The sequence below is a fragment of the Erinaceus europaeus genome, chromosome 7 (assembly GCF_950295315.1).
Source record: "Erinaceus europaeus chromosome 7, mEriEur2.1, whole genome shotgun sequence".
NCBI classification, from domain to species: domain Eukaryota; kingdom Metazoa; phylum Chordata; class Mammalia; order Eulipotyphla; family Erinaceidae; genus Erinaceus; species Erinaceus europaeus.
In genome coordinates this window covers 99,724,710-99,746,327 of record NC_080168.1, presented here as the reverse complement: position 1 = coordinate 99,746,327, position 21,618 = coordinate 99,724,710, and the positions used below count along the sequence as shown (strand labels likewise).

The window sequence follows — 21,618 nt, the reverse complement described above, 5'->3', positions numbered from 1 at the left end:
TGCGGACCAGGTGTCTGTAGCTGGTTTGCTCTAGCGGAGGCAGCATCTCTTCATCCCTGACGTATGTTACATCTCAAGCCCAAGGGCAAACTCCCAGCAAATGTTCATCTTCACAAAGTAGGAAAATAACAATCAGCAATTTGCTCTTTAATTTGGGGTATTTTCTTGACATTTTAAATTTGGGTTTTTGAGACCGTTGTGTTTAAGGTTTCTGGAGAATGTCATCTGGCTCTTCATTGAATCAAACTTCCATGGGTGGAGATGAACTTAATTTCTATCACAAGGCTTAAGATCCCAACTTCAGCCAGGTTTCTGCCTTTCTTTTTTATAATAAAGAACAGCAGTAAGAAATTGGAGTAACTCAAGAAAGTATTGTTTAATACAAATTGTTCACAGAATTCTGAGATATACTTTTTCCCCTTTCCAAGTTTAGACCTATGAATTCTTTCTTTCTTAAGCAGGAACTAAGGTTCAAAAGCTCTTGACTGTATTGAAACATGAAGCAGTAATTTTTTGTGTGTCTTTACTTAGCCCTCAATCTTCTTATTTTTGTTTTAAAATATTATCCAAGGGGGCCAGGTGGTAGCACAGTCAGTTAAGCGTACATGTCACGAAGTGCAGGGACCAGCATAAAGAACCCCTTTAGAGCCCGCGGCTCCCTACCTGCAGGGGAGTCATTTCACACGCAGTGAAGCAGGTCTGCAGGTGTCTATCTTTCGCTCCCCCATCTCTGCCTTCCCCTCCTCTCTCAATTTCTCTCTGTCCTATCCAACAATAGCAGAATAACAACAATAGCAATAATAGCAAGGGCAACAAAAATGGGAAAAATGGCCTCCAGGAGCAGTGGATTCTTAGTGCAGGCACCAAGCCCCAGCAATAACCCTGGAGGCAAAAAAAAAAAAAAAAAAAATCAAGAGGGTGACATGAAGGCACCAACCTAAGCCAGGGGGACTTCCTAGTGGCAGTCACACAACCATAAAGCTGGTTCTGTCCAGGAGAAAGTTTTTGGGTCCATGAACAGAAAGATATAATTCAATAATACAGAAGAAATTCAGTGAATGGCCACTGACTTAACTGGTTTGATTGCTACGAATCCTTCCATTCTCAAGCCTTGGGTTTTGAGAAAAGAAAAGTCAAGGAAAGAACTTATTTGACTAGTACCTAGGGAGATAAGGATGCTTTGTGTTTTATTAAACTTCCCTGCCCCTGGCGTGGGTTGGTGCTTTCATGTCACTCTCTTTGTGGTTATTATTATTATTTATTTACCTCCAGGGTTCTTGCTGGGGCTTGGTGCCTGCACTATGAATCCACTGCTCCTGAAAGCCATTCCCCCCCCCCTTTTTTTGCCCTTGTTGTTGGATAGGAGAGAGAGAAATCAAGAGAGGAGGGAAAGACAGGGGGAGAGAAAGATAGACACCTGCAGACTTGCTTCACTGCTTGTAAAGCAACCCTCCACCCTCTGCAGGTGTGGAGCCAGGGGCTTGAACCAGGATCCTTAGGCCAGTCCTTGCGCTTGGTGCCATGTGGACTTAACACTGTGCTACCACTCCGCCCCCACTCTCTTGTTTTTTTTAAAATGTCTTTTGAGTAAAGGACCCTACATTTTAATTTTGCTGTGGGCTTTTTAAATGGCACAGCTGATCCTTCTTCTGGGTTGCAGCCGACCAAAGCTCTTTGCTCCTTCTTGTTCTTCTCCCCACCTGTGGCCTTAAGCTCAGTCCCAGGATCATGGTTAAGACTAGGCCGTCCAGGGTCAAATCCACTGGAAGTATTGACTCTGCCATAAACCAATTTTCAATAATCCTTCTATGGATTTTAGAGATGGTTTCTCAACTCAGAGTAACATTTCTTGGTTTGAATTTTATAGAAATGGCAGGTAATTCTAACACTTGTAAAAGCTGAATATAGTTAGGAAAGGGAAGGTATTGTCTAAGAGAAATTCTGAGCTGCCAAAGAATGATGAAAAGTTCTTTTTCTTTCTTTTTCTTTTCTTTCTTTTCTTTTCTTTTTTCTTTTCTTTTGCCTCCAGAGTTATTGCTCGGGCTCGGTGCCTGCACCATGAATCCACCGCTACTGGAGGCTTTCCCCCCCCTTTTGTTGCCCTTGTTGTTTTATCATTGGTGTGGTTATTATTTTTGTTGTTATTGATGTCTTTGTTGTTGGATAGGACAGAGAGAAATCGAGAGAGGTTGGGAAGATGGAGGGTGAGAGAAAGACACCTACAAACCTGCTTCACCATTTGTGAAGCGACCCCCCTGCGGGTGGGGAGCCAGGGGCTTGAACCAGGATCTTTATGCTGGTCCTTGTGCTTTGCGCCACGTGCACTTAACCTGCTGTGCTACCGCCCGACCCCCAGAAAGTTCTTTTTCATTTGTACTTTGTGTACTCTTATTGACAACAAATCAGCAAACCGGTGCAAAATCAATTTATATTTGGAGTTTATATTAGGTTAAAAAAATCTTCTTGAGCACCAGAATACTTAGTTTTATGATGTCAGTTTCCTGTCTATGGCTTGAGCCATTTACATCAAACCATATGGAACATTTATGCAATGTGCTTATTAAACTTTTATTTCTGCACCACTTGCATAAGCTATCTAAAAATGACAATGGCAAAATTTGTCTTGGGATAGCCCCTTCTTTCCATTTATATTGCCTCAGGAAGTTCTTCTGAAATGGCAGTTTCTCATGTGCCTGATTTAGAAATTGCTCTCTTCACAAAATCCCCTGGGCCTCTTCTGCTCAGTAGGCATACTTCTTAAACTCCATTTTATTATGGTGGTTTGTGTCTCCTTTATGAATATGGGAAGAAACAGTCCTGTTCTTATCTTATCACTATGACTGAGCCCATACTCCATTACACTGCACCCGGACTTTATTACTAGAGCCCAGAACATGTCATTCTGTGCCTTCCATTGGGGCTTGATAGACAGGTTAGCTCACCTGGGTTTAGGCCTAGTAAATCATGCTAAAATTGTATTGCCTGACTTATTGGATATGGAATGAGGTGGGACAATTTTGGGGGGAGTGAGGTGGTGGTCGTGCACCTGATAGACTACACGTATTACCACTCACAAGGATGAAGGTTCAATACCTGGTCCTACTTGTAGAGGGGGAAGCTTCATGAGCTGTGGAGCAGTGTTGCAGGTGCTCCCCCATTTTTCTCTGTCTTTATGAGGGAAAAAAAAAGAAGGAAGGAAAGAAGGGAGGGAGGGAGTGATGAAAGAAGGAAGGGAAGACCATTAGAAAAGGTAGAGTCACCATGCAATACTAAGCCCCAGCAATAACCTCAGTGGCAAAACCAAACAAGCAGTATTCTTTGGAAAGAATACTATACAGACTAGAAGGGAATACTTTGAGAAGTCACTTGCGGAGGTGTCAAGAATCTCAAGCCACATGTTCAAGTACCAATATGCCCCATGAATTTCCCTTTGAGTACCATAGTTGGATTTCTGTTTGCTGGGTGAAACATAGAATTTTTAGGTCAGTGCCAAATTGTCTGGTATAGGAGATGAGAAGGTTAGCCCTATCAACAACGCTTTGTTAAAACCTCTTATCCCTCTTAGTTGCTCTGTAAATAAATGTGGAAGGGATATTTTAAAGACTGTCAGCATAAAAAGATGTCAAAATGTAGTTTTCTCAGTGCCAGTGTAGTACTTGGTAAAGTTCACCTTCTCCCGAGCAACTAGTATCTTTGTGTATATGAATTCTGGGACCCTTCACCATTGGATTCCTTTTTTTTATTGCTGGGGCTTGGTGCCTGCACTATGAATTCACTGCTCCTGGAGGCCATTGTTCCCATTTTTGTTGCCCTTGTTGTTGTCATTATTATTGTCATTGCTGTTGTTCCTGTTGGATAGGACAGAGAGAAATCGAGAGAGGAGGGGGAGGGAAAGATAGACATCTGCAGACCTACTTCACGGCTTGTGAAGCGACTTCCCTGCAGGTGGGGGGGGGGGTTCCAGCCGGGATCCTTGAGCAGGTCCTTGCACTTCGAATCATGTGCGCTTAACCCACTGCACTGCAACCCAACTCCCTTTTGGATTCCTTTCTGAGGTGCAGGGACAGAGCTCAGAGCTAAATGCGTGGTCTTCCTCTCACAGGAGTTCCTATAAACCTTTTGTCCTGCTCTTACTGTGGACTTATTTTTTTCATCTACTATTTATTTCTTTTTGCCTTGTTTCCCTACTTATTTTGATCTTATCAAATAGTAAACATCTATATTAATCCCTTACTACTTTAATTTTTTGCATTTTTGTTTAGATTGTAGACTCTCAGAAATATTCTCGTCTCTCTCCCTTTCCTCTTCCTTCCCTCCTTAACTTCTATGATAACTTATTAAGAATAGCAAGTTCTTTCATAACCTAATTTAATTTTTTCTATCAAGTTTTTTAAAAATTTATTTATAATAAGGAAACACTGAGGGAGTCGGGCAGTAGTGGTGAAGCAGGTTTCTTTTCCCCTCCTCTCTCCATCTCTCTCTGTCCTATCCAACAACGATGACATCAATAACAACAATAACCACAACAATAAAACAACAAGGACAACAAAATGGAAAATAAATAAAATAAATATTTTTAAAAAGAGGAAACACTGACAAAACCATAGGCTAAGAGGGGTACAACTCCACTCAGTTCCCACCACCAGAGCTCCATATCCTATCCCCTCCCCTGATAGCTTTCCTATTCTTTAGCCCTCTGGGAGTATGGACCCAGGGTACAGAAGGTGGAAGGTCTGGCTTCTGTAATTTTTTCCCTGTTGAACATGGGTGTTGACAGGTTGATCCATACTCCCAGCCTGTCTCTCTCTTTCCCTGATGGGTTGGGGCTCTGGGAAAGCGGGGCTCCATGACACACTGGTGGGGTTGTCTGCCCAGGGAAGTCCAGCTGGCATCATGTTAGCATCTGGAACCTGGTGGCTGAAAAAAGAGTTAACATATAAAGCCAGACAAATTTTTGACTAATCATGAACTCGAAGGCTTGAAGATTGCAGATGAAGATTTGGGGTCTCCATTTTGAAGATAGTAGGCCTATTTTAGTTATATTCCAAAGGGCCCATGACTATAGTAGTTTTTTCTATCATTTTATTGGTGAATTATGGTTTACAATATAGCTGTTGACTCATGGGTACAATTTTTTATCTCCCCCTGATATGTGCCTGCAAAATACTCTCACCCTCAACTTAGGTTTTTTTGTTTGTTTATTTTTTCATAATTATGCACCAGACTCCCAACACCCTCTCCACTCACTCCCTTCTCCTCCTTCCCCAGAGCCCTTTGCTTTGATTCAATAAACCATACCCCAGAGCTGACAGTAGCGCACCAGGTTAAGCCCCATAGTATGAAGCAAGGACCAGCGCAAGGATCCCAGTTTGAGCACCCACTTCCCACCTGCAGGGGGACACGTCACAAGTGGTGGGGAGGGCCAAGTGGTGGCACACCTGGCTAAGCACACGTGCTACAAGTGGTGGGGAAAGCAGGTCTTTAGGTCTTTCTCCTTCTCTATCTCCCCCTCCCCTCTCAATTTCTCTCTGTCCCACCAAAAAAAAAAAAAAAAAAACGAAAAGAAAAAAAAATGGCCACGGGAGTCAGTGGATTTGTAGTGCAGGCACCGAGCTCCAGCAATAACCCTGGAGACAAAAAAATAAATAAAGTAAAATAAACCATACCCAGTCCAAGTTTCACCTTGGATATTCTTTCTGTCCTTGCTAAGAACTAGCTTTCATTGATGTCATTTTGCATAAATTCACAGAATAACCAAATGATATACTTTGTTTTGATGCTTGGGATCCAACTTAAGACCTCAGACATAGGAAACATGTGCTCTATCATTGGCCTACATTTCTAGCCCCCAAAGGGTATATTTTGGATCAAGGATGATAATGCATATGGTGGGGAAGGGACAAGGTATTAATCAATTTGCCAAATAGTAAAGGTAATACAGTTATGTAATCTGGCATATACACAGATAAACAGAGAGGACATTTTGGGTATACATAGTCAAATCTAAACACTGCACAATATAAGTGAGTCATACAACATTTCATCAAGTAATTCTATTATGTATGTTATTGAAAATTAATTCAGGTTAAGGGAAACAGTTTACACTTTTTAAAAAAGACTTAATAAGCAAAGAGACTTATACCTGCGGCTCATAGTCCCTTCTTGTGGTCCCCTGCACCACAAGAAGCCAGAACTGAGTAGTGCTTTGGTAAAAATAAACATTATGATCCTGGGCCCATGCTCTCATAGGGATAAAGAATAGGGAAGCTTCCAAGGGAGGGAATGGGCTATACCACCTGGTCCCAATTGTAGTACCTTTTTATACATTTATCTCTACCTTTTAAAGTTTCTGGTTTACCTTTTAAGGTTTCTGGTTTTGCACTCATTGATAGTTACAGATGTAAATAAATAACAGTTACATGAAGGACTATGTGCTCAAGAATTTCTCATGGAGTGTCGTGGCAGATTGGTTAGAGATGACTAACCTAGACAATTTGTTTGCCACCCTGTATTCAGCCTAACTTCTCAACATCCTGTTATTCATCTGTAAGTTAATACATGCCAAACACTTAGAATAAATCCAACACTACATAAATGTTAGCTATTATAATTACTATTGTCATTATCTTATCCCCAGACCTAAACTTGGGCCATGGTCTTAGATTTTCATTATGATGAATCTAAGTTTTTATTTTTAAGATGTATTCAATCATAAATAAGCAAGCTGGTTCTCCTATTAGAATCCTATGATTACCTTCCAGGGCCCTGGCTGCCTCTGTCAAGTCGCTGTGCCTACAGATTGACATTCTGGGCTGTGGTTAGTTAGAAGAGAAAGGCTGCTGAGGACTAGAACGGAAAGATGCGTCACTCTGCTTCTGGTCTTTCCACCCGCCATACTTCCCAGTAGCAAAGCATCACAAGAGAGCAAAAGAGCCCACAGCACCAAAGCTTCCTCCAGTGTGATGGGGGCTGGGCTGAATGTGGGTCGCACACTGCACAATATCCATTTCACTGGCCTACAGTGAAATACATAATAATCCTGTCAGTCACACAGCTGAGTAAGTCACTCCCAAGAAGAAAATGATAATTGTAGACCTCAATTTACTGTAAAATCAAGTCCACACTCCCTGGTGAGAATGAGAGACATAAATATGATGATGAATTGGTGCAACTCTGGGTTTGTGGGGTTTCCTGTGCTGCTGTGTATGCTGAGAAAAAGAAAGAAGGGGGAAGGAAAGTGCTAGGGCTGTGGAGTCAGACGGCATGGGTTTGAATCCATCCCTCTTGGATGTGGCTGTGGTAGTAGGAAAATTGCTTCATATCTCCATGGTTCTTTTTTTTTTTTTTTTAAATCTGTAAAAGAACATAAAGATACCCACGTCCTAGCATTGTAAGATGATATGTAGAATATTCTCAGGAGCTCAAAGGTTTTTAATAAGTGGTAGTGTTTTTCATCTATGACTTTCTGTCACCTTTGGAAAAATCTTCAAAAGTCTTCCAACCAGTGGGATATTTTACACATTCTGGTTAGAGAAGACATCTTGAAAGAAATGACAACTAAGCTGGGAGCTGGCATAATAAGAGTGTTGCAGACGATGATAACAGACCGCAGTAGCCAGACTGCAGTGGAAACTGAATTGGAAGGGAGAGATGAGGTTCTGAAGAGCTAAGACAGGATCAAAGAATGGAATATCTGATTGGTTTTTTTTTTTTTTTTTTTTTTTTGCCTCCAGGGTTATTGCTGGGGCTCAGTGCCTGCACTGAGAATCCACTGTTGCTGGAGGCTATTTTTTCCCTTTTGTTGCCCTGGTTTTATTGTTGTTATTATTGTTGTTGTTGTTGTTGTTATTGCTGTCATTGATGTTAGATAGGACAGAGAGAAATCGAGAGAGGAAGGGAAGACAGAGAGAGGGAGAGAAAGATAGACACCTGCAGACCTGCTTCACCACTTGTGAAGTGGCTCCCCTGACTTTTTTAAGTACAATCAATTCACATATGTTCCACTGCTCCTAGGACAATTTGATTTAACTTTTAAAATGTCAGGTATGGGGAAAGGGACAGGAGCAGGACAGTGGTGCATGTGGTAGAACAGACATGCTACAATGTGCAAGTACCCAGGTTCAAAACCACGGCCGCTACCTACAACAGGAAGCTTCATGAATGGTGAAGTAGTGCTGCGGACATCTCTCTCTACCACTGTGTCCCCCTTTCTTATCAATTTATCTCTGTCTCTATCCAAATACAATCCGCCAATCAATCAATCAAATCTGTTTTAAAAAATAAAATGTCAGATACAGAAAGACACCAAAGTCCTGTTCCACCATCTACATAGCTTCCCCCAGTGTACCCATGTGGTATGGAAGTTTGAGTCCAGGGCTTCAGGCACGGTAAGGCAAATGGCCATACTGAGTGGGCCTGAATTTTATTAGGCCCTGGACAGTTGACATTTTTATAACAAAGCAATTTTTAATTACTACTAATTGCAACCAACTTTATTCCCATAAGATAACAGTTTACCCAAAAGACCACTCCATGCACACTCAGAAAACTAAAGCAGCACCTTTATTTTATACATACAAATAGTATAAAATGTTTATTATGTAAGAGCTGTGTTTTGTTTACAATATATTATATTGCTTCAAGCCAATGCAAAAAGTTCATACATTATACTCCCTATTTTATTGTGTTTACAATATATTATATTGTTTAAACACCACTACAACAGTGTTCCTTCTTTCTTCTTTCTTTTTAATAGTGAAATCTCTGGAATCAATATACATTGAGAGTTTTAAGATAAGGGCAATTAAGATGTGACAAATGTCTAAATACATAACAATAAAACTTGAACTGCTGTAGCTTCAGCACGATTAACTGCTTCATCCAAATTCCTGTGATTTATACATTTATGTTCCATTTCACCTTCTCCAATGTTCCCTCAGCCCCTCAAGACTGTAATTTTGGAAATTCTCTACCAGCTACATATTGAAAAGACAGGATTTTAACCTGACCGACTGACATAATATAAAAGTCTGTCCCAAAGCACTGAAACAAGAAAATCCATACCATCACGCTACAGACGAACTTAAAAAAACTTAAAAGGAAAAGTAAATATCAGCTTAGTGATTTATAATGAAGCTAATAAAATTCAGGCCAGTATTCTTAACTGTAATGAACATTATTTGAACATTCAACACATGAAAGGTTAACAAAGGCTATGAACTTGGTGTAACTTAAAACGTTGCAGATGTCGGAGTTCACCAGACGTAATTGGATTCAGGTGGCTCCTGCAGCTCCTCGGCCTTTTTAAGTGCAGGCGTGTGCAGCCTGAGCCGGGCGCCTGCTGGCCGCAGGGCATGCATAAGGCCGGCTCCATATCCTGCAAAAATTATTCGCAGCTTAGAAGAAAAGAAACTACAAAAACAGGCTCTTTGGATTTATTATTAAATATTCAAATGAAATCCATTTTCCCCTTTTCAACCCAGAGTGAATAACCACAGTGACCACAAAAAGCTACCTGGATAAAGAGATACCACAGGTTCAAGATCTCTCTGAAAATCCCAGGATTTCAGAGCAGGTGACTGAACAGCATGCCACTGCCTGCTATTATTTCACTACCATTACTTGGTACTGTTTATAACTGTGCACCACCCATGGGATTGGAGTCCCCAGAGATGTAGGAGACACAACAACAGTTCATCGTGACTGGAAGACAATCTGTCATGCTGAGAAGTCTGGTGGACTGGTCAGGAGCTAGGTTTTAGAGTCTGGCACGATTAGGTTTGAGTTTTCGCTCCGTTTATGCATTTGCTTTTTGACCTTGGGCAAATCACTCAACTTCTCTGAGGTGCCTCTAGAGGAATGGGGAGCTGGGCTGTTCCTTGGCAAGATTCTAATCCTAGGATCAGCCTTGAACACCATTCAACCATCTGCTCCCTACTCCTGCCCAGCCATGAGACCTCTGAAGTCCCTGTCCAGAGGACCTGTAGTGAGTAGAACCTGAATGTTTTCTCTTGGGAAGACTTGGGGTTGTCCTCTTGCTAATTTTTTTTTCCTCTCACTCACTTCCCATAGCATTTATTTCTTTCAGTCTATGGCCATACCACCATGAACATGAGATCCTGTCTGATCTCAGAAGCATTTATTTCTTTCACCTCCTTCCAATCATAAAGACTTCTAAGTATTAAAAGGAAAAAAAGCATATTAGGAGCAAATCCCATGCTAGTAGTTTCATAAATTATCTTGCCAAAATAGAAGTAGTATTAACTAATTTAAAGGCATAGTGATTAAAATAAAAGAGACCGCTGGGTGGTAGCGCAGCGGGTTAAGTGCAGGTGGCATAAACCACAAGGACCAGTGTAAGGATCCTGGTTTGAGCCCCCGGCTCCCCACCTGCAGGGGAGTCGCTCCACAAGTGGTGAAGCAGGTCTGCAGGTGTCTATCTTTCTCTCCCCCTCTCTGTCTTCCTCTGCTCTCTCCATTTCTCTCTGTCCTATCCAACAACAATGACATCAATAACAACAACAATAGTAACTACAACAATAAAACAACAAGGGCAACAAAAAGGAATAAATAAATATTTAAAAAATAAAATAAAAGACACCTATTTTACTACATCAAATTTTGTTTCTGTGAAATCTCTGATTGACTAAATAGTTTGTCCATGCAGAAACCACAAAGTTTGGATGGACATGATTGAATGGATATTCTCCACTCAAGGGCCAGTAAAGATCTCAAATGCAGGGCTGATTTTGCAGATTATTGGACTTATCCTCATTTATCCTTGTATTGCATTGTAAAAGCAGCCTTGATTACACTGATCCAATTCAATACAACAAACCCCCTTCTTCATAAGGATGACACCATTTGGGGTAGCTAAGTGCAGTTATAGAAAAAGTGCAGTGTAGAAAAAGAGTTATGTTACATTACACAACTTGAGACTTCTTTCCTTCTACTTGTCAACTTTTTCAGAGGTGCTTGAGGTACTGATTCATTTCTAATGATCTTAAAACGGACCCAAGGGAGTCGGGCGGTAGCGCAGCGGGTTAAGCGCAGGTGGCGCTAAGCACAAGGACCAGCGGAAGGATCCCGGTTTGAGCCCCCGGCTCCCCACCTGCAGGGGAGTCACTTCACAGGTGGTGAAGCAGGTCTGCAGGTGTCTGTCTTTCTCTCCCCCTCTCTGTCTTCCCCTCCTCTCTCCATTTCTCTCTGTCCTATCCAACAACAATGACACCAATAGTAACTACAACAACAAAACAACAAGGGCAACAAAATAAATAATTAATTAATTAAATAATTAAATTTAAAAAAATATTTTTTAAAAAAACGGACCCAAGGCAGCAATCACATTTGAAAATCTGCTTCAGCATCTCCCTATGCATTAGAGTCAAGCTGGACATTTCATTTGTTCCTTGTGGTTTTTAACTGCAAGCATGCCACTAAATAACTACTGCGAACAGAATACTTTGTTCCTGAATGTGTTTCTTTGAATTGTTAGTATGTAGGCTAGTAGCTTATGGAACAGTCAAAACATGAGCCAACAATGTGCTGGAAGAAATCCCTACCCTGCTGCTAGTCCTGCCACCCATGAAGTCCAAACCTCCCTGCTGGGGAGGGTGAGGCTCAGCAGGGAATCTGTCTCCAGTGTCTTCCTCCCACCAAAATGTCTGGGTGCACAGGACCTCCCAACGTGTCATCCCACTGGGAGTCTGCCTCAGAACTTCCTGTCACCTCCCTCTAGCCAAAGCAAAGCCCATCCTTTCAGTTTGACTCTCTTAGCTTAGGTACAAAATGGCTGGGTGGCCTCTGCGGAAAATATACTTGCATTGTAAGAAACAGGGGCTCATCCCCTTGGCACACAGTGTCTTGGTCTGAAGGAGCCATGCTGATGACAAAGCTTTCAACACTAAGAACTAGGTGGGGGTGTCATTTGGGCACTGGCAGGTCCATCTGAATCACTCATTGATTCTCTAACTTGCTTTCTTTTGTGAAAAAGTGACCAGGTGTAGCAGCCAGAGCAGTGCCCGCCCCCATCCTGTCACTCTTGGTGGTCACCAGGCCCCAGAGTTTAGTCCCAGAGTCCTGGCATGTGTGGTCTGACCCTAGATCATCCCTAAGTCTGAGAACTTGTGGAAAGTTACTTTGGTTTGGGGACAAATCTTGGGATTTGTGTCCAGTTGAGGGTGGCATAGTGGTTTGGTTAACTTTTTGAAATGGTCATGTTTCTACTAGTCTTTCAGTTCAAAGGTTTCCCTGAAAAGACTATATGGTCTAACAAAAATACCATCTGACCATTAACCTCTGGATAAGAGATCTTATGCAGGGGAACTGCACTTCTTGTTAAGATGTGCCCACCTGACAGTTCACTCTACAAGCAGTCAATTCAGTGGGTTAAAAAAAAAAAATTCAGATCAACTGCTTAGTGTAGCCTGGATCAGACAGATACCAATCTACTTTAAAATAAGCAAATGGACATGTACACATACATCTCATTGTATTATGCACATGTCAGATACAATGTACAATGTAAAAATGACATAATATGAAACTATAAAATATGCACCAAAATTAGAATCTAGGGACTGAACTATAGAAATATACATTACATATAAATGTAAAGAAAACATGAAACTATTTTAAAACTCTTTCAACTTTTAAGTGTTTGAGTGTGATTTTAAAAAGTGTTTTTCCTTAGCACCTTAGTCAGTCACTTCTACACTCACAAAGCTACATTTGTAGCCCAGTCTGAAGGGACCACTGACCTAGGAAAACAGGGATTATGTAAGCAATTTGCTCAGTTTGGGTCAATTGTTTTGAAAACACAGTATGATAAACACAATCTGAACTTCAGTTACTTATTATTTATATATATAAATGCACACACATATAAATAAGTAACTGAAGTTCAGATATATATATATATATATATATATATATTTTTTTTTTTTTTTTTTTTTTTTTTTACCAGAGCACTGCTCAGTTCTGGCTTCTGGTGGTGCAGAGGATTGAACCTGGGACCTCAGAGGCTCAGGCATGACAGTCTGTTTGCATAACCACTATGCTATTTCCCCTGCCTTGAATTTCAGTTATTGCAGGGTGTTATATGACTGAAACTCTCCTCTCTTTAAAGGAAAGTAGACAGTGGGCTGTTGCTCAGCAGAATAATAACTCATTTAAAATATATCATAATCAATATATATCAATATAAAGATTTCAAAGAGCATAATCATTTTATATGCTAATCAATAAATTTGATGGCAAAATTATGTGCATATTAGATTCTACATGAGATATAATATCTTAACTTCCCTTGTCATGCCTTTCAGGGCTGACACACTGCATTATCAAATTGACCTCTATTACTAACTTAATTTAGAAAATATTTGTGTTGGTATTTTACAGATGTGATGTTTTTACATGATGCGTTACTCTTTGCACTCTAAAACTCACACTCAAAGGTGAGGGATTTGTAGGGGGGTAGAGGCTGAATAAAAGGCAGAGTAGAGATGAAAGTAGGGCTGAGTTATGGGTTGTCTAGTAGCCTTTGGATCCAAGAAATAGATATGAAAGAGTTTGGCTCTCCAGCCAGCCCCCACTCACTTTTATTGCAGTGTCTTCCATGCCAGCCTTCTTGACATTGGCATTTGTTGGGCTCATGGCAGGTTCCATGTGCACCACAGCCAGGCTCACAGACAGCTAGAATCAAAGAAAAAAAAATATTTTTTCAGAGCTTTCTGTTTTCAACAGAATCACACAGCTGCTTTTCTTGCAGTTCTTTAGAATGTGTTAGTTTTGGCTTTACTCCGCTTTTTTTTTTTTTCTAAGTCCACCTCTAGCTATAAGTCAGTTTGGAACCTTTTTGAAAAAATTCCAAGAGTGATATTCAATAAAGTTTGATGCTTCTCATTCACAAAATGCTCAGTAGGACTCTGAAACTGTTGGGTAATGAAAACTTCTTTACTCCAGAGAAAATATTTAGGAGATTGGGGGGGAAATCGATAGTGACTGTGTATATTTACATGCCTTGGCTTACATTACAGAGACAAACTATACATCATTGAAGAGAGGTTCCCTGTGATGGCTCCACAGTATTCACCAGTCACAGAAATTATGTAGTAAAAAACTACAGTCACTTTCTTATACCATAATTAGGTGGGTTATATGTACAAGGTACTTACGCTTTGAACAGAGGTCTCCTTGGTAACCTTTGGAACACTTGCACTTGCTTTTCCCAATGCATTTACCTCCGTTTCTACAGGGCTGTGGACATTTGCCTGAAATATAGAAGAATTAAGTAAGCAAACAACTTAATCCTTCATTCAGAGATTTTTTTTTTTTTTTTTTGCAAAGGACCTACATAGCTGGGGGGCCAGGCAGAAGCGCAGTGGGTTAACTGCACATGTGGTGTGAAGCACAAGGACTGGGGCAAAGATCCTGGTTCAAGCCCCTGGCCCCCCACCTGCAGGGGGGTTGCTTCACTGGTGGTGAAGCAGGTCTGCAGGTGTCTATCTTTCTCTCCCCCTCTCTGTCTTCCCCTCCTCTCTCCATTTCTCTCTGTCCAATCCAAGAACAGCAATATAACAATAATAATAACAGCAACAATGATAAACAACAAGGGCAACAAAAGGGGAAAAAAACTTCTAAAAAAAGGAGCTACATGGCTATAATTTCCATTTATTTGGGATTTCTTATTATTATTCTTTTTTTTTTACTTTTCTACTGCTCCTTTTTTTTTTTAACAAACTAGTATTTTTCCTTAGTATTTTAGATAACACATCTTCTAAGTGTGTTGACAAAGTGCTATTTTTACATTGTTGCTTTATAAACAGAATGATAGTGTGACTGGTTCACAAACGCTATGAAATTTAAGATATACTAAAGTCTAAACTGTGAATGACCCACTAGGTACTCTTTTCTCAAGAGTGGACCAAGTGAAGGGCCTCATATATTCACAGCAAGTGCTCTACTGCTGAACTGCCTCCCCAGGCCTATGTTTAAACTATTTTTATTCTTTTCTTTTCAGAGAATAAAAAGAGAGACAAAAGCACTGCTCCACCATCCACGGACACACACACACCCTGTTTTGTCATTGTTGCTCTTTCATATGGCATCAAAATTAAACCCACATCCTCATGGCTCTACTGTTCAACCACCTCCCAGACCCTGAGGTTTAACTGTAATTTAGACTGAGAACAAGCCTACCTATGCTCAAAAGACAACTATGTTAGCCCAAATTTCTCCAGAAAGCAGGGCTTGCAGACTGTTTGTCTGTTTTTGCCTCCAGGGTTATCGCTGGGGCTCGGTGCCTGCACTTAGAATCCATGCTCCTATAGGCCATTTTTCCCATTTTATTGACCTTGTTGTTGTTATTGTTGTTATAGCTATTGTTGTTGTTGTTGGATAGGACAAAGAGAAATGGAGAGAAGAGGGGAAGACAGAGAAGGGGAGAGAAAGATAGACACCTGCAGACCTACTTCACTTCTTGTGAAGCAACTGAAGGTGGGGAACCAGGATCCTTACAGCGGTCCTTGTGCTTTCCACCATGTGCACTTAACCAGGTGCGCTACTGCCCAGCCCCCGACAGTTTATTTAGGGAAGTGATCAGAGGAAATAGGCATGGGGAAAAGGGAAGAAGGAAACAGTCATGGAGGGAACTCCAATACAAAAGTGGGTTTTAGTTGACAAGCACTCTGGCTTCAGGCTCTGTCCTGCTGCAAAGCTGTGTAGACTAGACCTTCAGGTTGTCTGAAAGAAGGAAGAGGGTTGTAGTTACTATCAGCCCCCACTTCCACTGGTCAAAGGTGGAATAATTTCCCACTCATGAGATGGGTTCTTTGCATTTCTATTTTGCAACTGTGTGAGTACAGGCTATTTTTGAGGTCTGTTTGTTTAAGACTCAGAGGAACCTCTGGGTGGAAGGCAAGAAAAGTATGGACGAGCTAAAATGAGGTGCAATCAGACTATGCCTGTGCAAAACATATCGTAGCAGTGCCTGGATTGAAAGCTTGACAGCAAAGGGTTGAAGCAGAATGCAAAAGTGATGGCATATCGCTTCTTGTTTCCGGACTGTCTTAGATCCTAATGATACATCATTTTCCCCCTTTTATCTCTGAGCCAAATGAATGCTACTTATGTTCTCACAGTTCTTTGGATCATAGGGTGTTAGAACTCAGCAGGGTTTTAGATGTAAATGTTCTGTAATTTTCTTCTTTTTTGCTCTAGAAGCTATTTATTCTCCCTCTAAAATGTAGAATTGTCAGTCCTAGCTTGAATTCTCTGAGGACATAAAAAAAAAAAAAAAAAAAAAAAGAATTGCCCGTGTAAAGCTGAAATCACATCCTGTGTCTGAGATAATGTTTCAAAGAGAACAACCATTCAATTTTGGCTCTGAAGGAGTTTAGAGACCCCTTCTCCTCCTCCTCCTCCTCCTCCTCCTTCTTCTTCTCCTCCTTCTCCTTCTCCTCCTCCTCCTTCTCTCTTTCTTCTCCTTCCTCTTCTTCCTTTTATTCCTCTTCTTCTTCTCATTCTTCTCATTCTTCTTCTCCTCCTCCTCCTCTTCCTCCTCCTCCTCCTCCTCCTCCTCCTCCTCCTCCTCCTCCTCCTTCTTCTTCTCCTCCTTCTCCTTCTCCTTCTCCTCCTTCTCCTCCTCCTCCTTCTCTCTTTCTTCTCCTTCCTCTTCTTCCTTTTATTCCTCTTCTTCTTCTCATTCTTCTCATTCTTCTTCTTCTCCTCCTCCTCCTCTTCCTCCTCCTCCTCCACCTCCTCCTCCTCCTCCTCCTCCTCCTCCTCCTCCTCCTCCTCCTTCTCCTCCTTCTCTTTAGCAGAACACTAGTTTTAAAAATATCAATAGAGGGCCAGGTGGTGGTGCACCTGGTTAAACACACAAATTACTTTGCACAACGACCCAGAATCAAGCCTCTGGTCCCTGCTTGCAGAGGGAAAGCTTCAGAAGTGGTGAATTAGGGCTGCAGGTGTCTCTCTGTCTCCCTCTATCTTTTCCTTCCTATTCAATTTCTTTCTGTCTCTATCCAATAAAAATAAATAAATATCCTTTAAAGTATCAGTATAGAGGGAGTCTGGCAGTAGCGCAGTAGGTTAAGCACAGGTGTCGCAAAGCTCATTACCAGTGTAAGGATCCCAGTTTGAGCCCCTGGCTCCCCATCTTCAGGGAAGTTGCTTCACACAGGTCTGCAGTTGTCTGTATTTCTCTTCCCCCTCTCTCTGTCTTCCCCTCCTCTCTCCATTTCTCTCTTTCCTATTCTACAACAACTACAACAATAAAAAAACAAGGGCAGAAAAGGGAATAAATAAATAAATATTTTTAAAAATTAAAAAATAAAGTATCAGTATAGAAAGGGAGAAGAAATTTCCCCTCTCTCTCCCTCTCTCCCCTTCTCTCTTTCTGCATCCAGTTGCTGGGGCTCAGTGCTGGCACTATGAAACCACCACTCCTGGTGGCCATCCCCCCCCCCATTTTATTTGATAGGACAGAAAAAATAAATAAGAGGGGTGGGGAGATAAAGAGAGGGGAGGAGAGAGAAAGATAGACACCTACAGACCTGCTTCACCTGTCATAAAGCATCCCGGCTGCAAGTGGGGAGTAGGAGCTTGAACCCGGTTCCTTGTGTGTCTCTTGGGCACAGTACTATGTGCACTTAACTGGGTGTGCCACTACCTGGTCCCGAGAAAATAAATCTCTATCTTAAAATGAAAAACTCCCATTCTCTAAGTTCTTCTCTCTATGGTCAAAGAAGTTTTGAAAGAGGTGAAAAAGGTATTTAACAAGCAAGGGCTATGCTTTACAAACATGAAGTGAATTGCATGAGAAAATCATTTTCTTAAAAAAAAGCACATCTCTTTTTAATTATAAGGACTTTCTTTGTATATAAGTAGAATAAAACAGCATTTAGTCATTTCTGGAGACAATATAGGCATTATATTGAGGTTTTAGAGTCTCTCATAAACTTGTAATGTCATTATACCTTTAGGGTTTTTTTTTTCTAGTGCAGGAGTGTTTTAGAAATAGGTATCAAAACTACCTTAATAAGATAATACTATATTTTACACTTTTTTCATATTTTATTTATTTACTGTATGAAAACAAAAGTCAAAAAGGAAGAGAGAGGAAGAGAGACAGAGCAATACCTCCAACACTTTCACCACCTGTGAAGCTCATCCCCTTCAGGTGGGGTCTGGAGCTTGAACCCAGATCTTTGAGCATTGTAATCCGGGCACTCAACTGTGTGTACCACCGCCCAGCCCCCAATAACAATACTTTTAACTGACTGAAATATTTAGCAGGGTGCTTTTTGCTAGGTGTGAATGTAAAGGATGGCATTTACTCTTTGGTCAGCATCCCAACTCTTAGCTAAAGGTAAAGAATGCCTAACAGAATTCCCATCTGCACCAAACATTATATACACAGCGGGGTCATATCACAGCACTTTGAAATGCACTGGGGTTTCTCAAGTAAGCAAGATGTAGGACTGTAATTATACGGCAGAAAAAACAGAGTTCTTATTGTGACATACTTGGTGAGTTCAAATTTCTCCGCTGTCTATGCAAGATGTACTTGACAACCAAGGATAACAGAGAATGATTAGTGGAGACAGCCTTTTCATAGACTGAACAGCTCTTTTTGTCTTCTTGGCAAGAGGGAAGAAAGGACCCCTAGGCTCATTGCAGTCAGAAAGGAGTACACTTTCTCCTAATTTATTACACCACAGAAACATTTCTGCAGATGACTGTTGGGAGGCCATTCTTAGACCTCAGTAAGTCAGAACTCCACAGAAAGCTGGTAGTTTTAAAATTCAGCATTTTGTGTTTTTAATATTATTAAATATAAACTCATGTTTATTGGAATCACTGAGTGACTTCAGTGAGAACAATGAGCTATTAACAAAATAAGGTATCAACAAAATAAAGACATTTAACTTCTGGTGATTAGATTATGGTATAACTTAAATTTCTGACTCAGTTTTACACAGCAATAGATTAAAAAACAAAGTGTATAGTATGTGCCCCAAATCATCTCTGCATTTTAAGATTACAAGTGATATTCAGTTGTATTATCTAGTACTCTAAATTTTTTACAGCTAAAGTTTTATATAGAAAACTTCTATAATATGAAGTTTTTATTTTATTTTTAAAAACTATCTGTAATACTGTATAAGTAGTTTGTGTGTTCTTTTTAACTGAAGATTCATCAAAGATTCTTGAAAGATGTATAGGCCCTTGAAAAATCAAGATACGTGTATTCATAATGCATCTGGGCATCTCTAAAGATGGCTTTATTTATAAATCTGGAAACATCTCAAGTCAGAGGGAGGTTGAAAAAATATTAGCCATGATATAAATCATGATAAATGAAAATATAAATGACATCAGAATGCCTATTTAATTTAAAATATCATTAGCAAGTATTGGTAAAGATAGGGAGAGAACAGAACACCCAGATATTACTGATAGGAAGACAGAATAGTACAGCTGCTTTGGAAAAGTCTGAGGGTTCCTTGAAACTTAAACATAGAGTTAGCATATGGTCTAGCAATTCCACTCTTAGGTATATACCCAAGAGAACTGAAAATGTATGTTCATATAAAACCTTGTATATAGAATTTCTTAGCAGCATCTTTTATAGTTAGTTCCAAAGACGAAATGACTCAGATATCCATGAAATGATTAATGAATCAACAAAATGTGGCCGGCATACCTACATACTGAACTATTAGTCAACAATTAAAAAAAGAAATACTATGGTATGCTGCAACTTGGATGAATCTTAAAAACATCATGCTAAGGAAAAAAAAGACAGAACAAGCCTTATATGATTCGACTTATATGCAAAGTCCATTTGCCATAATAGGAAAATGTAAGAAACAAAGCAGATTAAGGACCAAGAAGATAACTCAGCCTATTTGAGCATCAATTTGCTCTAATGTAATCACGCCATGTATACTTTCAATGCTTGTAACTTCTGTCGTTTCTAACATCATCTCTGTGATTAGTTCATTCGTATAAGTGTGTGTGCTATTAGATCAGGCTACCAGTTCAATCCTTGCCATCACCTTATGCCAGAAGTTGAACAGTGCTCTAGTCCTCTCTCTCTCTCTCTCCTTTTCTCTCTGTCTCTCTGTCTCTCTCTCTCTCCCTCACCCCCCCATTATAAATAAACCTTAATAAATAAGTAAAGCAAAGGGGCTTTAAACAGTAGATTTAAACCGTGGATTTAAACAGTAGATTAGTGGTTTCCATAGTCTTGGGAGAGAAAGCAGTGAGGAGTGACTGATAATAAGTACAGAGGTGTTTTGTGGGAGAAGGCAGTGACATGTTATGGAATTATAAGTGATGCTTCATGGGGCAGGTGGTAGGTGATGCACCCAGTTGGGCGCACATCATATGATTATCAGTGACCATGCACAAGTACCCAGTTTGAGCCCCCTGTAAATGAAGGGGAAAGGTGTCACAAGCAGTGAAGCAGATCTGAAAGTGTCTGTATTTCTTTCGCCCAGCCTGTTTCTTCCTCTCCCCTCTCAATTTCTCGTTATCCTATCTAATAAAAAAGAAACAAAAGGACAAAATGGCCACTGGGAGCAGTAGATTCAGTATCAATAGTGCTGACACTGAGCTCAAGCAATAACCATGGTGACATAAAAATGAATAAGGAAGGAAGGAAAGTTACACTGCACAACTTGACAAGTACACTGAATTATATGCTTTCAAATAATGAGTTTTATGGCATATGAACTGCATTTCAAATAGAAAAAGAGAATGCATAATTCAATTTTTTTGGCTCTGTGAACTGTTCAAGGCACTTTCAACTCAAGACCATTTCCACATTTTCCTGGTAATGTGGTTCCTGCAACAGAAATAGGAAATTTTCTTTAAGGTTTAAAGTATATGATGTAAAGAAGACAATCAGATGCTTTCAAAGGCTTGCATTTCTGATGCAGATTAAAAAAAAAACTCAAAAACAAATAGGAAAGAAAAAGCTGCCTCTGTCAATGGAAAGGTCATAAATCTAAAGGCACAAAAATAGATGAAAAGAACGAGCCAACTAGGTGTGTGAAGTCTGGGAGTAAGCAAAGGAAGAAAAGTGAGGGGAGTTAATTCAGAGATATCTTTATCAGGGCAGGGTAATTAATAAGAACAGAAACCACATCCTGACAATTAATTACATGTTCTCTGGAAACTTCAGAGGTTATTTCATTTGAACTCTATAAAAAAAAAGGTTACTTCATCTACTACTCATTAAAGTACAAAACCTCACAAATAAATTAAAGGTCGAAAGTTAAAATAGGAAGTCAGTATTAGATCTGGAACCACTACAACTTCAGAAATGATAGCCATAGTCAACAATAGTGGTGTTTTACAGATTCACTACAGCTGGAAATAAGAATATGATACTCAAGGATCTCCAGAAAAACAGGGACATGGCACTCTTAGCAGATGTGTAGCATTCCCAAGTGTAGCAGTGGTATTACCTCCTGGATCATAAGGCATAGGGTGGGGCTGGGTAGCTATGGCTTTGATAAAGAGGTTTCAGGGGGCCAGGCGGTGGTGCAGTTGGTTAATCACGTACATTACAGTGTACAAGGATCCAGGTTCAAGCCCCTGGTCCCC

At 40.4% G+C, this 21,618-nt stretch overlaps 1 protein-coding gene across 3 annotated transcripts in view; it reads right to left on the bottom strand.

Moving 5' to 3' along the window:
- Positions 1 to 8,543: 8,543 nt before the first annotated feature.
- Positions 8,544 to 21,618, bottom strand: part of WIF1 (WNT inhibitory factor 1) — an 89,523-nt gene continuing 76,448 nt past the window's right edge. For all 3 annotated transcript variants that reach the window (XM_060194986.1, XM_060194987.1, XM_007516858.3), the window contains 3 exons: positions 14,175 to 14,270; positions 13,597 to 13,692; positions 8,544 to 9,376 (listed from right to left, as the gene is read on the bottom strand). In XM_060194986.1, coding sequence (XP_060050969.1) covers positions 9,255 to 9,376; positions 13,597 to 13,692; positions 14,175 to 14,270 — 314 coding nt within the window. In that variant the 3' untranslated portion in view covers positions 8,544 to 9,254. The remainder of the gene's footprint in view (positions 9,377 to 13,596; positions 13,693 to 14,174; positions 14,271 to 21,618) is intronic.